At 45.3% G+C, this 13,318-nt stretch overlaps 1 protein-coding gene across 1 annotated transcript in view; it reads left to right on the forward strand.

Moving 5' to 3' along the window:
• pla2r1 (phospholipase A2 receptor 1) overlaps positions 1–13,318 on the forward strand; it is a 127,903-nt gene that overhangs the window by 76,324 nt on the left and 38,261 nt on the right. The window contains exons 14-17 of the mRNA XM_078228257.1: positions 1,756–1,840; positions 10,372–10,504; positions 10,616–10,651; positions 11,993–12,165. Of these exons, the coding sequence (XP_078084383.1) occupies positions 1,756–1,840; positions 10,372–10,504; positions 10,616–10,651; positions 11,993–12,165 (427 nt within the window). The remainder of the gene's footprint in view (positions 1–1,755; positions 1,841–10,371; positions 10,505–10,615; positions 10,652–11,992; positions 12,166–13,318) is intronic.

Raw genomic sequence — 13,318 nt, forward strand, 5'->3', positions numbered from 1 at the left:
AAGGCTGTAATCAAGCCTAATATTGCTGGTGGGCCGCCAGCTTCTGGGTTTGCAGGCTGATGACCAAAAGCTAATGGAAGGATCCCCATGAAATTTGTACATTGAGGAATAGCTGGATTACTAAAGAGAATCAAAATAAAATCACTTTTGGATTAGTGCCAGAAAAAGTGAATGAACCTTTAAGATTTTGTAAGATGAGGGAACTCCAGGGTGCAGTACAACATAAAATGGAGTTTATAGCATTAGTCTTAATAAGCTCTGGTGTTCAGTTAGTGGTGCTTGCTGCTTTTAATTTCTCGTTATATATACAGAAGAGTTTTTTTGTCACAAAATGTGAAATTCTGTAGCGTAGTTCTGTCAGTTAATTGTTGGGTGTTTGAATTTCCTGTTTAAATGTTGATGGTCCCGAATAGGAATGTAACAAAATGTTGCCTATGTATCATTTTCATATCATTATAATAAACCATGGGTGGAATTTTCTGATACTTTTTGCAGAGTGTTGCAGTGGACGCGGTGGCACAATGGTTAGCACTGCTGCCTCACAGCGCCAGGGACCCGGGTTCGATTCCCGGCTTGGGTCACTATCTGTGTGGAGTTTGCACGTTCTCCCTGTCTGCGTGGGTTGACTCCGGGTGCTCCGATTTCCTCCTACAGTCCAAAGATGTGCAGATTAGGTGAATTGGCCATGCTAAATTCTCCCTCTGTGTACCCGTACAGGCGCCGGAATGTGGCGACTGGGGGATTTTCACAGTAACTTCATTTCACCGTGAATGTAAGCCGACTGGTGACTAATAAATAAACATTAACTTTCAATGGGGTGGAAGCAGCCAGCCACATGGTCAGCTTACTCTGCCATATTTTTGGGCTTTTCGTAAGAATAAAGTTAAGGGGCAGATTCCATGACAACATGCTGGTGAGGTGGGCTGTGATTGAGCCCACTCCGCCAGCAAGTTAACATTTTAAAACATGGGCACCAGGATATTAAAAAATAGAAGCAGAACCTCCCCATGGAACTCCCCTCATGGAGCCCACCGACAGACCCCCCCCCCCCACCCCCACCCCCGCCCGCCATCCTACCACAGAATCACCCCCATGGACATGGAACATCCACATATGCAACACCTCTCCCCCTCCCCCGCCAGCACTGCCTGTACAGCACCAGAGAGCAGTGTCAGGTGGCAGTGCCCTGGCAATGCTGGGGATAGTACCCGGGCAGTGCCAGTGGGCAGTGCCAGGGCCCTCTCCCCATTAGGAGCTGTATTCACTGTGTGCTTCTGGTGAGTTCTGCTCGTCCGGTGGACATCATGTGGAACCTGTTGTGATTCAGGACATGCTACTGTGAATGGACAGTTTAATGGGGAGGTAGGATGGACTATCAGGTGTAATTATATTTAAATATACTCAAATGGGGTTCCTGGTGTTCAATGTTGGGATACCCATTACGTCATTGGCGGGGGGGGGGGCAATCACAACAGAAAATACCATTGACGTTGGCGTACTCCCTCAAGATTGTTCACCCCGCACTGCCGATCCCCCCCCCCACAAAGGCAGGAGTGGAACATCCCCCCACATGTACTTGGATGGACATGTGTGACCAAATCATTTCATTGGAAAAGCCTGAAAGTTGCTATGAACGGGGTGGGTGTCTGCCGAACTATTAATTCCAGAGGCAAAACACAAGACTTCTAATTTGAGTACAGTGCAAATAAAATGAACTGGGGAAAATGTCAGCCTAGAATTATTTTTATATTCTAGGGAAGAAGAAAGATGGTTCTGGATTGGGTTTAACAAAAGGAATCCAGCTTCTGCTGGCTCCTGGGCTTGGAGTGATGGCAGTGCAGTAAGTAATTCCGAATGATTTATGTACTATTTAAATTCACAGCATATTCCCAGTTAATGATGTTGCATCAATTTTTTACAACTCTGCATGCACGACGAAGTTTGAACGATTGGTCCTCTCAGAATTTATGTTCCTTGTTCCGAGGGATAGTGATTTTAAAAAAATCCAAGGACACTGGAAACATCAAACAAGAATGAGAGCAGCATTATCATTTGAAAGAAGCTGAAAGAAAGAGCGTGCATTTATATAAGACGTTTCTTTAACATCCTCAAAGCCATATAGAACTGCTTCAGCATGAAATATAGCAGAATATTTTAGTGTCATGCTTATATTGACATTCCTGATGGTGCTATTTCCCCTTTTATAGTGCTTTGTGAATCTTCGTGAATGTGGTTCTTGCTCAAAACTCTCAGTGCCATACGTGGGGCGCGATCTTACTGCCCGTTCACGCCATACTCCTGCTGCAGCGAAGACAGAGATTTTGGCAACAAGCCAAATTCCCGATCACTGCATGGGATGGGGAAATCCCGCTGGTGTGAACGGTCAGAAAATTCCTGCCATTTTCTCCAGATCAAAGATGTCATTAATTAACCCATGTTTTTTTTACTTCACAGTCCATTCCCAGATCACTTCCTACATCACATTAATTGCTGTAATAAAAGCTAGAAATACTCAACAGGTCAGGCAGCATTTGTGAAGAGGAAAACAGAGTTAACGGCGGGAATTTTACCACCTCACGGGCGGGCAAGGCTCGCAGAACGGAATTCTCCGTTGGCCTCGGGCTGGGATTTTCCGAGCCTCACTCGAGCGAGGTCTTAAAATCCCGCCAACGTTTCAGGTCAAAAACCTTCCTTCAGAGCTTACACTGATTACTGTGTTGATGTGGTTTGCTCTTCATTAGTGTTGATTTAGAAACTTAACCTACTTTCTGTTTCACCTGCTACACATCTGTAGTATGTCTGTCCAATCTTTTCCATATTGAATGGAAGGATGGATTTTCTTTGATTTTCAGTACTTTCTTGGGAATTCTTTAAAGACCAATTTATTGGTCCTTTTTCTCTTATTTATCGCTTGCTGTCTTTTTTTGCACCGTTCTCCATATTTTGTCACAGTTCTTTGCTGTCGAAAATTTACAGTCCAACCTCTGAATTTCGGTTTGGGGGTTAGATATGAACCACACATTGTATGGCAATGATATGAGTGACCTTCTGTTTTGCATCTTACCTACATATCCTTAATCAAGGCATGCTTAATTCAACACTAGATTTGAACAAAATGATTTATTTTACTGGTTTTAGATAAGGCCACACCAAATAAACCAACTCCACATGGTATTAAGATCATTCTCTTTCACTTCTATCTCTGGAAATCTCATTCTGTCTCTCTCTCTGTTTATTCCTTTCTTGTTTCTCTCCTTTTGTTTCTTCCTCCCTCTCCTCTATCCCTTTTGTTTCATTTCTCTTTCTCACTTTTGTTTCACATGCTCTTCCTTGCTTTTTCTATTTTCACTACTCTTTAATATTTTATGAAGAGAGATTGACTAGGTTATGATTGTTTTCGCTGGAGTTCAAACGAATGAGGGGGGATCTCATAGAGACTTACAAAGTTCTAACAGGACTAGACAGGGTAGATGCAGGGAAGATGTTCTCAATGGTAGGGGAGTCCAGAACCAGGGGTCACAGTCTGAGGATTCAGGGTAGACCAGTTAGGACAGAGATAAGGAGACATTTCTTCACCCAAAAAGTGGTGGGCCTGTGGAATTCATTACCACAGGAAGTAGTTGATGCGAAAACATTGAATGTATTCAAGAGGAGGCTAGATATAACACTTGGGGCAAATGGGATCAAATGTTATTGGGAGAAAGCAGGATTAGGCTATTGAGTTGGACGGTCAGCCATGATCATAATAAATGGCGGAGCAGGTTCAAAGGGCCAAGTGGCCTCCTCCTGCTCCTATCTTCTATGTTTCTATGTTTCTTCCTCTTCCCTTCCTTAATTTTAGTTCACTTTCTTGTTACTTTTTGTCTTGTTCTCTGCTTACTCTTCGGTCTTCGACTTGCTAGACTCCTTACAGCATTGGAGCTAATCCCCATGTCAGGAGATGGAGAGAGAGTCAGATGACCAGTTCTCACAAATAGGCAGGGAGCAGAGTTTTCGAAACAAAACACAGAACAGGTTGTGAGGTTTCCAAAGGGAATGGAAGTCAGATTTTAAAGAGAATAGGCTTTCAAAAGAGGACAGAAGAAGGGAACAGAGATTTTAAAGGGATACAATTCTCTCAAATTGAAAGGCCAAGATCTTTCCAGAAATCGGCAACAGTCGATTGAAGGTGGGAAAAGCAGCATTGAAATTGCCGACTGCAATGGCGACTTTCTCTGCCGTATAGTGTGGGACTTGGAAGAAAAATCATCAAGGGGTATTTCCCACAACGTATCACAGGCGAGGCAGCCTCTGATTCACCTGCCCCGCCGGCAATTTGGTGATTCGGGGATTGGGGCGCCATTTTAAAGGCCACCCCAGTACAAAAATGTTCATCCTGGAAGTGCCGCAGCACTTTGGGATTGGGAGCACTCCCCCGACACTGCTCCCTGACACTGCTCCCTGACACTATACATCTACAAAATTATGAGAGGCATAGACAGGGTGGATAGTCAGAGGCTTTTCCAAGGGTGGAAGTGTCAATTACAAGGGGGCACAGGTTCAAGGTGAGAGGGGGAAAGTTTAAGGCAGATGTGCGGGGGAACTTGTTCAAGCAGAGAGTGGTGGGTGCCTGGAACGTGCTGCCAGAGGAGGTGGTGGAAGCAGGCAAGCAGGCACATTAGCAACATTTACAAGGCATCTGGATGGGTTCATGAATAGGGAGGGAATAGAGGGATATGGTCTGAGTAAACGCAGAAGGTTTTTTTTAGTTTAATTAGGGCATCATGATTGGCATGGGCTTGGAGGGCTGAAGGGCCTGTTCCAGAACTTTTCTTTGTTCTTCCCAGGCTCCACTGGGAGGCCTGCTTGCCTGGTGCACACCTTGGGAAACCTTGAGTTTCATGCCTTTCTGCCATCACATGGACAGGGATGGAATTTCTGTTGGCGGGAGGATGATTCAGGTCTAGGGGTTTGATAATGAGATGTTAATGAACGCAAATGATGATCCCGACGTCAAACGTTGGGAAATGCTGATGGGGAGAGGGGACAATCTCACGTTTATATCAAAATAAAATGTGATTTGGCTATTCTCGCAATATTTCCAACTCGCACCACTGCACCTACCCCACACGATTGGGTGCCAAACATCCTGGCCAAAGTTTCACAAAGACAATATGACTTTATAAAAAAATGAAACCTGGAAATGAGAAATTAATGATCTGGTTGCGGTTAAATGTTTGTTAGGATTGTTCTGCCAACCACAGATCTTGGCTGTGCCCTTGGCTCATTTTTAAAACTGAAGAAATCAATGGATCACTTTGTTGAGTTATCGGGAGAACTTCAAACCATTTATTACCAAACTGATTGGAATATGATTTTATTTTGCTTCTTTGGCAAGCACTCTTTCTAATTCAGCGATTTTAATTGTTGCTGCTTCAAACATGGTAGTGAATTTTCCTAGTCTCATTCTTATGTAAGCATTCTTTAATCTCCTTCATTTATTATCAGGAATTTGATGAATTTCCCCCCAAAAATTCTCACTGTCGTAACAGCGTGAAAATGGGAGTCCTCCGCGCCCATCTTGGGTGAGCTCAGCATTGCAATCTTCCGGCAGTCTGTCAATTTTCTTTTGACAGGTGGGAGATTTGCGTTGGTAGGAGCCTAGGTACGCTGACGAAGTTGGCTTCAGAGCACTTGGGCGTCATTGCGCAGGGTCCCCAATCTCCTACTGAACTGGGATACCTCCTCCCACCCTCTGCCCCCTCCCCCACCCCCAATGGACATTGCCCCATCATCATCGGCAGCATTGTTACCCCCACATACCAAAAAGAGTCGCCGGCATCTGAGCATCGGGATCGTCCCAATGAGTACAAAGAACAAAGAACAATACAGCACAGGAACAGGCCCTTCGGCCCTCCAAGCCCGCGCCGCTCCCCGGTCCAGGATTGAACATAGAACATAGAACATAGAAAGCCACAGCACAAACAGGCCCTTCGGCCCACAAGTTGCGCTGATCATATCCCTACCTCTAGGCCTATCTATAGCCCTCAATCCCATTAAATCCCATGTACTCATCCAGAAGTCTCTTAAAAGACCCCAACGAGTTTGCCTCCACCACCACCGACGTCAGCCGATTCCACTCACCCACCACCCTCTGAGTGAAAAACTTACCCCTGACATCTCCTCTGTACCTACCCCCCAGCACCTTAAACCTGTGTCCTCTCGTAGCAACCATTTCAGCCCTTGGAAATAGCCACTGAGAGTCTACCCTATCCAGACCTCTCAACATCTTGTAAACCTCTATCAGGTCACCTCTCATCCTTCGTCTCTCCAGGGAGAAGAGACCAAGCTCCCTCAACCTATCCTCATAAGGCATGCCCCCCAATCCAGGCAACATCCTTGTAAATCTCCTCTGCACCCTTTCAATGGCTTCAACATCTTTCCTGTAATGAGGTGACCAGAACTGCGCGCAGTACTCCAAGTGGGGTCTAACCAGGGTCCTATAAAGCTGCAGCATTATCTCCCGACTCCTAAACTCAATCCCTCGATTAATGAAGGCTAGTACGCCGTACGCCTTCTTGACCGCATCCTCCACCTGCGAGGCCGATTGAATCCTGAATCCAGGATCCCCGCCCAATCTTCCAGCCTATCTACATCCTAATATCCTATCCACCGAGCTGTCCCTCACAGCTACGATGCTTTGTTCATCACAACCTATTAACTCACCCCCACCCCCCCATTCCAGACCATGTGATCTCCAGGGAGAGCGAAAACCCAGAGTGAAAACCCCAGGGCCAATATGGGGAAAAAAGAAATCTGGGAAATTCCTCTCCGACCCCCTGAGGCGATCGAAACGAGTCCAGGAGATCACACTGGTCCTGATCTGAAAATGCTTCCCAACCCTATTCATTTCCCCTTCTGCTTTACGAACACCATCTGAATTCCCTGCCCCCGAGACAGGTTCCCAACTATCCGCAGTCTCGCTCTGTACTGGCACCAGCAAGATGATCATAGAATGAAGCCTTGAAACGAGAAACAAAGAACAATTAGCCCGCGCCGCTCCCTGGTCCAAACTAGACCACTCTTTTGTATCCCTCCATTCCCACTCCGTTCATATAGCTGTCTAGATAAGTCTTAAACGTTCCCAGTGTGTCCGCCTCCACCACCTTGCCCGGCAACACATTCCAGGCCCCCACGACCCTCTGTGTAAAATATGTCCTTCTGATATCTGTGTTAAACCTCCCCCCCTTCACCTTGAACCTATGACTCCTCGTGAACGTCACCACCGACCCGGGGAAAAGCTTCCCACCGTTCACCCTATCTATGCCTTTCATAATTTTATACACCTCTATTAAGTCTCCCCTCATCCTCCGTCTTTCCAAGGAGAACAACCCCAGTTTCCCCAATCTCTCCTCATAACCAAGCCCCTCCATACCAGGCAACATCCTGGTAAACCTCCTCTGTACTCTCTCCAAAGCCTCCACGTCCTTCTGGTAGTGTGGCGACCAGAACTGGACGCAGTATTCCAAATGCGGCCGAACCAACGTTCTATACATCTGCAACATCAGACCCCAACTTTTATACTCTATGCCCCGTCCTATAAAGGCAAGCATGCCATATGCCTTCTTCACCACCTTCTCCACCTGTGACGTCACCTTCAAAGATCTGTGGACTTGCACACCCAGGTCCCTCTGCGTCTCTACACCCTTTATGGTTCTTCCATTTATCGTGTAGCTCCTCCCTACATTATTCCCACCAAAATGCATCACTTCGCATTTATCAGGATTGAACTCCATCTGCCATTTCCTTGCCCAAATTTCCAGCCTATCTATATCCTTCTGTAGCCTCTGACAATGTTCCTCACTATCTGCAAGTCCTGCCAGTTTTGTGTCGTCCGCAAACTTACTGATCACCCCAGTTACTCCTTCTTCCAGATCATTTATATAAATCACAAACAGCAGAGGTCCCAATACAGAGCCCTGCGGTACACCACTAGTCACAGGCCTCCAGCCGGAAAAAGACCCTTCCACTACCACCCTCTGTCTTCTATGACCAAGCCAGTTCTCCACCCATCTAGCCACCTCCCCCTTTATCCCATGAGATCCAACCTTTTTCACTAGCCTACCATGAGGGACTTTGTCAAACGCTTTACTAAAGTCCATATAGACAACATCCACGGCCCTTCCTTCGTCAACCATTTTGGTCACTTCTTCAAAAAACACCACCAGGTTAGTGAGGCATGACCTCCCTCTCACAAAACCATACTGACTATCGTTAATGAGTTTATTCCTTTCTAAATGCGCATACATCCTATCTCTAAGAATCTTCTCCAACAACTTCCCCACCACGGACGTCAAGCTCACCGACCTATAATTACCCGGGTTATCCTTCCTACCCTTCTTAAATAACGGGACCACATTGGCTATCCTCCAATCCTCTGGGACCTCACCTGCGTCCAGTGACGAGACAAAGATTTGCGTCAGAGGCCCAACGATTTCACCTCTCGTCTCCCTGAGCAGCCTTGGATAGATTCCATCAGGCCCTGGGGATTTGTCAGTCTTTATATTCTCTAACAAACCTAACACTTCCTCCTTTGTAATGGAGATTTTCTCCAACGGTTCAACACTCCCCTCAGAGACACTCCCAGTCAACACATCCCTCTCCTTTGTGAATACCGACGCAAAGTATTCATTTAGGATCTCCCCTACTTCTTTGGGCTCCAAGCATAAGTCCCCACTTTTGTCCCTGAGAGGTCCGATTTTTTCCCTAACAACCCTTTTGTTCCTAACGTATGAATAAAATGCCTTGGGATTCTCCTTAATCCTGTCTGCCAAGAACATTTCGTGACCCCTTTTTGCTCTTCTAATTCCCCGTTTGAGTACTTTCCTACTTTCTTTGTACTCCTCCAGAGCTCCCTCCGTTTTTAGCTGCTTGGACCTAACATACGCCTCTCTTTTCTTTTTGACCAGTCCCTCAATTTCCCTGGTTATCCACGGTTCTCTAATCCTACCCTTCCTATCCTTCTTTTTTACAGGCACATGCTTGTCCTGTAGCCCTAACAACCGTTCCTTAAAAGACTGCCACATACCAGATGTGGATTTACCCTCAAACAGCCTCTCCCAATCAAGAGCTGCCAATTTCTGCCTGATCCCAATAAAGTTAGCCTTCCCCCAATCCAACACCTTACCCTTGGGACACCACTCATCCTTTTCCATCACTATCCTAAAGCTAACAGAATTGTAGTCACTATTTGCCACATGTTCCCCTACCAAAACTTTGAAGACCTGTCCGGGCTCATTCCCCAGTACCAGGTCCAGTATAGCCCCCTCTCTAGTCGGGCTGTCTACATATTGTTCCAACGAACCCTCCTGTACACATTTTACAAATTCCTCCCCATCCAGAGTCCCTGCCCTCAGCGATTTCCAGTCTATACCAGGGAAATTGAAGTCTCCCACTACAACAACCCTATTTTTCCTGCACCTATCCAGTATCTCCTGACATATCCATTCTTCCACTTCCCTTGGGCTGTTGGGGGGCCTGTAGTACACCCCCAACATAGTGACTGCGCCTTTCCTGTTTCTAAGCTCCACCCAGAGTGACTCGTTACACGACCCCTCTGAATTGTCCTCCCTCTGCACCGCTGTAATATGCTCTCCAACTAATACCGCTACTCCCCCACCTCTTTTGGCCCCTCCTCTGTCTCGCCTAAAACACTTGTACCCTGGAATATTCAGCTGCCAGTCCTGTCCCTCTTTCAACCAAGTCTCTGTCACCGCAACCACATCCAAATTCCTCGTGCGCATTAAGGCCCCAAGTTCGTCTGTCTTACCTGCTACGCTCCTTGCATTGAAGTATAAGCACTCCAGACCTCCAGGCTCAGTGAGGTCGTCCTCCCCCAGAGTGCTCTTCTTCTTTGCCAGCCTTGTCCCAGCCCCAAGCTCGTCCCCAGCCTCCACACCTGTAGACCTAATATTTTGATCCCCACCCCCCTGCCATACTAGTTTAAACCCCCCCGAACTGCACTAGCAAAGCTCCCAGCCAGGATATTTGTGCCCTTCCAACTTAGTTGTGACCCCTCCCTCTTGTACAGGTGCCATCCTCTCCTGAAAACCTCCCATTGATCTATGATACATAGATAGATATAAATTGAATGCTTATTCTTGACAAAAGCAACTGCAGGAAACTGTGGATTAATAATTATTTTTTACAGTGCATCTTACTATGTATGCATCCTTCACAAAATGGGCAATAAATCATTGCTGAACAAGTAAAATAAATAATCCATTCAATATGGACTGGAAATGAACATCTGAAAAGAAAGTAGCTTCTCAGATTGCCCAGTATGAAGTTGACACGAGAAACTAAGCCAATATATGATCCCTTGCTCTCTAGGTGGTTTCTTTGTTTTCACTTGACAAAGACAAAGATGATGACGTTAGAATCTGTGCTGCGTACAGATTTGATAAAACCATTGCGCCGTTCCGATGTGATGAAAAACTGGGGTGGATGTGTAAAATGCCAAAAGGTAAAAATGCTTTTTTTTAAAACATAAAAGAGTTTAACAATTATTATTTTACCTCATAATGGAATGTGCGAAGTGTACCTTTAATCGATGGATCCTTTTTTTTATGTTCAGGAGCTGAATTGAAAAAACCGGACTGGTACATTGATGGTAAGCAAAAGTAGCAATAAACACACAGGCCAAACTCTTCTGTGCTCATTCATGGCTGGGATTTTCCAGCGCCACTGAGAGTGAGTGGAGTTTTGGCTGGAACGCCAGATTTTCCATCCTCGCTTTCTACGGGTCCTCTCCCATAGACGAGACCAATTAATCCCATGCACCAGTTAAATTTCAGCAGTAAATGCAAAGAATAATTGCCTGTAAAGCAATGCAATATATATTTTATGAAGAAGATGATTCAGTTAATTATCCCCCACATTTAACACAATCACTGACCCAACCAAGGTTGAATTTTATCTTGCTTCTTGCTAAGTCTGCTAGGAAGAGCAGTGAAAGCAGGACCAGTCCAGACTTTTCCCTCCCTTTAACAAACTAGACAACAGGAGCTGATGACCCATCATGGAGGGAGGAACCTGTATTGCAGTCTCCTTAAATTAACTGGGGACTCCAAATCTCTGATCTGGCTCACGTAAAGAGGCAAAAGCAGCAAATTGGAAATTTGAGCTGGTTTGATCAAATTATCAGGGCACCTGGACATTTTATGAAATACTGGCATTGTCCCAACAAAACCGGGGCGCCTGGTCTCCATACATTGAGGATCCCACCAGGAGAGCACTGTGGCACAGTGGTTAGCACTGCTGCATCACAGCTTCAAGGACCTGAGTTTGATTCCCGGCTTGGGTCACTGTCTGTGTGGAGTTTGCATGTTCTCCCCATGTCTGTGTGGGTTTCCTCCGGGAGCTCCAGTTTCCTCCCACAGTCCAAAGACGTGCAGGTTAGGTGTATTGACCATGCTAAATTGCCCCATAGCGTCCCGAGATGCGTAGGTTAGAGGGATTAGTGGGGTAAATATGTGGGTTACGGGGATAGGGACAAGGTGGGATTGTTGTCGGTGCAGACTCGATGGGCCGAATGGCCTCCTTCTGCACTGTAGGGTTTCTATGAAAATGGGTAAAGTTCACAAAGCAGTGGACTGAAGTCTTGTCTGCCCCTGCTCTGATGAGGGGGAGAAACTCCAGGCCCAGAAATCAAATTTTAGCATGTAAATAATTTGGTCTTTTATTTAATTCAAAAATTTTACATATTGGTAATATTTAGCCTGGACACTACACTAATGTGAAAATAAACCACTTGTACTTTCAATAAGATCATTACTGGATAGTTTGTTGTAGCATCATAATTCTATCAAAATATTCTCTTAAACCGTATTTGTCTGTTAATGGGTATGAAAATTGTATCATGGGGGCAGTTTTAAAATGCTGTTGGGAACAAAGTGTCTGTTCGTAGCTTAATTTATATTCATGTAAATTCTGAATTATTTCCTCTGTGCAGAAGAGCAATTTGCATTTGCACCTTGGGTCTTCTTTCAAGGAGCTGAATATTTGTTTTTTGAGACGGAGGGGAAATGGCTTGCAGCTGCTGTGGCTTGTAGCTTGATGGGTAGCAACTTGGTGTCTATAAACACGCCTAAAGAACAGGACTTCATTAAAAACAGAATCGAAAAGGTAAAGTAAGAGAAGACTTTCACAATGGAGATGACTTTATAACTGCAACAACCTAAGGTTTCAGAATGATTCTTGGACTGGCTCTATGTTGCAAAAGCACTTTCTGAAGTGTTTCTGTAATACCAGCTATCTCCCTCACGGTTGTAGAAATATCAATATTTGTATGGTAGGGCTATTTCCACAGCGGCTGTATTCATGTTGCTTGCGTTCATGCAGTTGATTTAAAGTTGCAAACACTTGGGAATGTGTTACATTTCCCAATGGTTGAGAAAGGTACACATAAATCAGTGGTTCCCAACCTTTTTATGTCATGCCATACCATTAAACTATAAAATGTTTGAGGCACCTCCTCTCTTCTCCAACTGAACAGCCCTCTCGCAATAGCCTTTCATCTCTAAAGCCTCCTAAAAAACATGTCAAGCCACAATTTAATACCATTTTCATTAGTTTAAGAAGTTTACAATGAAAGCCTCATCACTTTTTGCATGTCAAATATTGGAGCCAGTTTCTCCTTTTCTTAACTTTATTGGTTCCTGTTTCTTACCTCTATTTCCTTCCCTTACTGGGGACTTCGTTCTTTTCAATCTCTTCCTACCTCCCTCACTTCTCCCAGCCTTCTGCGCCTTTTTTGTGTTTTTGCGTAGGAGCCACTGGGCCTTTGTCTTCAACTCAGTGGTTGTTATCTCCAATTCCCAAAGAACCTAGGAACTCATGTGCATGCATCAGCCAGGAGGGGGCTGCACATATATGGTTCAGAATGTTGGTAATCCGAACCATGCATGTTCCGGCTCAGAAAATGCCACGCATGTGCAGTTCAGACTTTTTACATCGGTTAGGCCCATGCACATTCACATATTGGACTTCTGAATTTGTTTTTGCAGTTTCTTCAATAATACATTAATCTGACTGGTGCATTATTTATTCAAGTATTATCAAACAATGTGTGTAGCAGAAATGAAACTTGCATGCCACCACTAAAAGCCACATCCTCATCACAGATCCCACAGCCCGCCCAACCAGCTTCAACCTGCCACGCCAACATTGGACACTTCTCAACTGTTTCCGCGCTGGTTTTGTGCAGCAAATCGGCACAAGTGAGGCCTTCCAAGGAACCCGACTGCAGCTGCAGTGCATCCCAATCAATGACTCATAT

This window comes from Mustelus asterias, chromosome 14 (genome assembly GCF_964213995.1).
Source record: "Mustelus asterias chromosome 14, sMusAst1.hap1.1, whole genome shotgun sequence".
Taxonomy (NCBI): domain Eukaryota; kingdom Metazoa; phylum Chordata; class Chondrichthyes; order Carcharhiniformes; family Triakidae; genus Mustelus; species Mustelus asterias.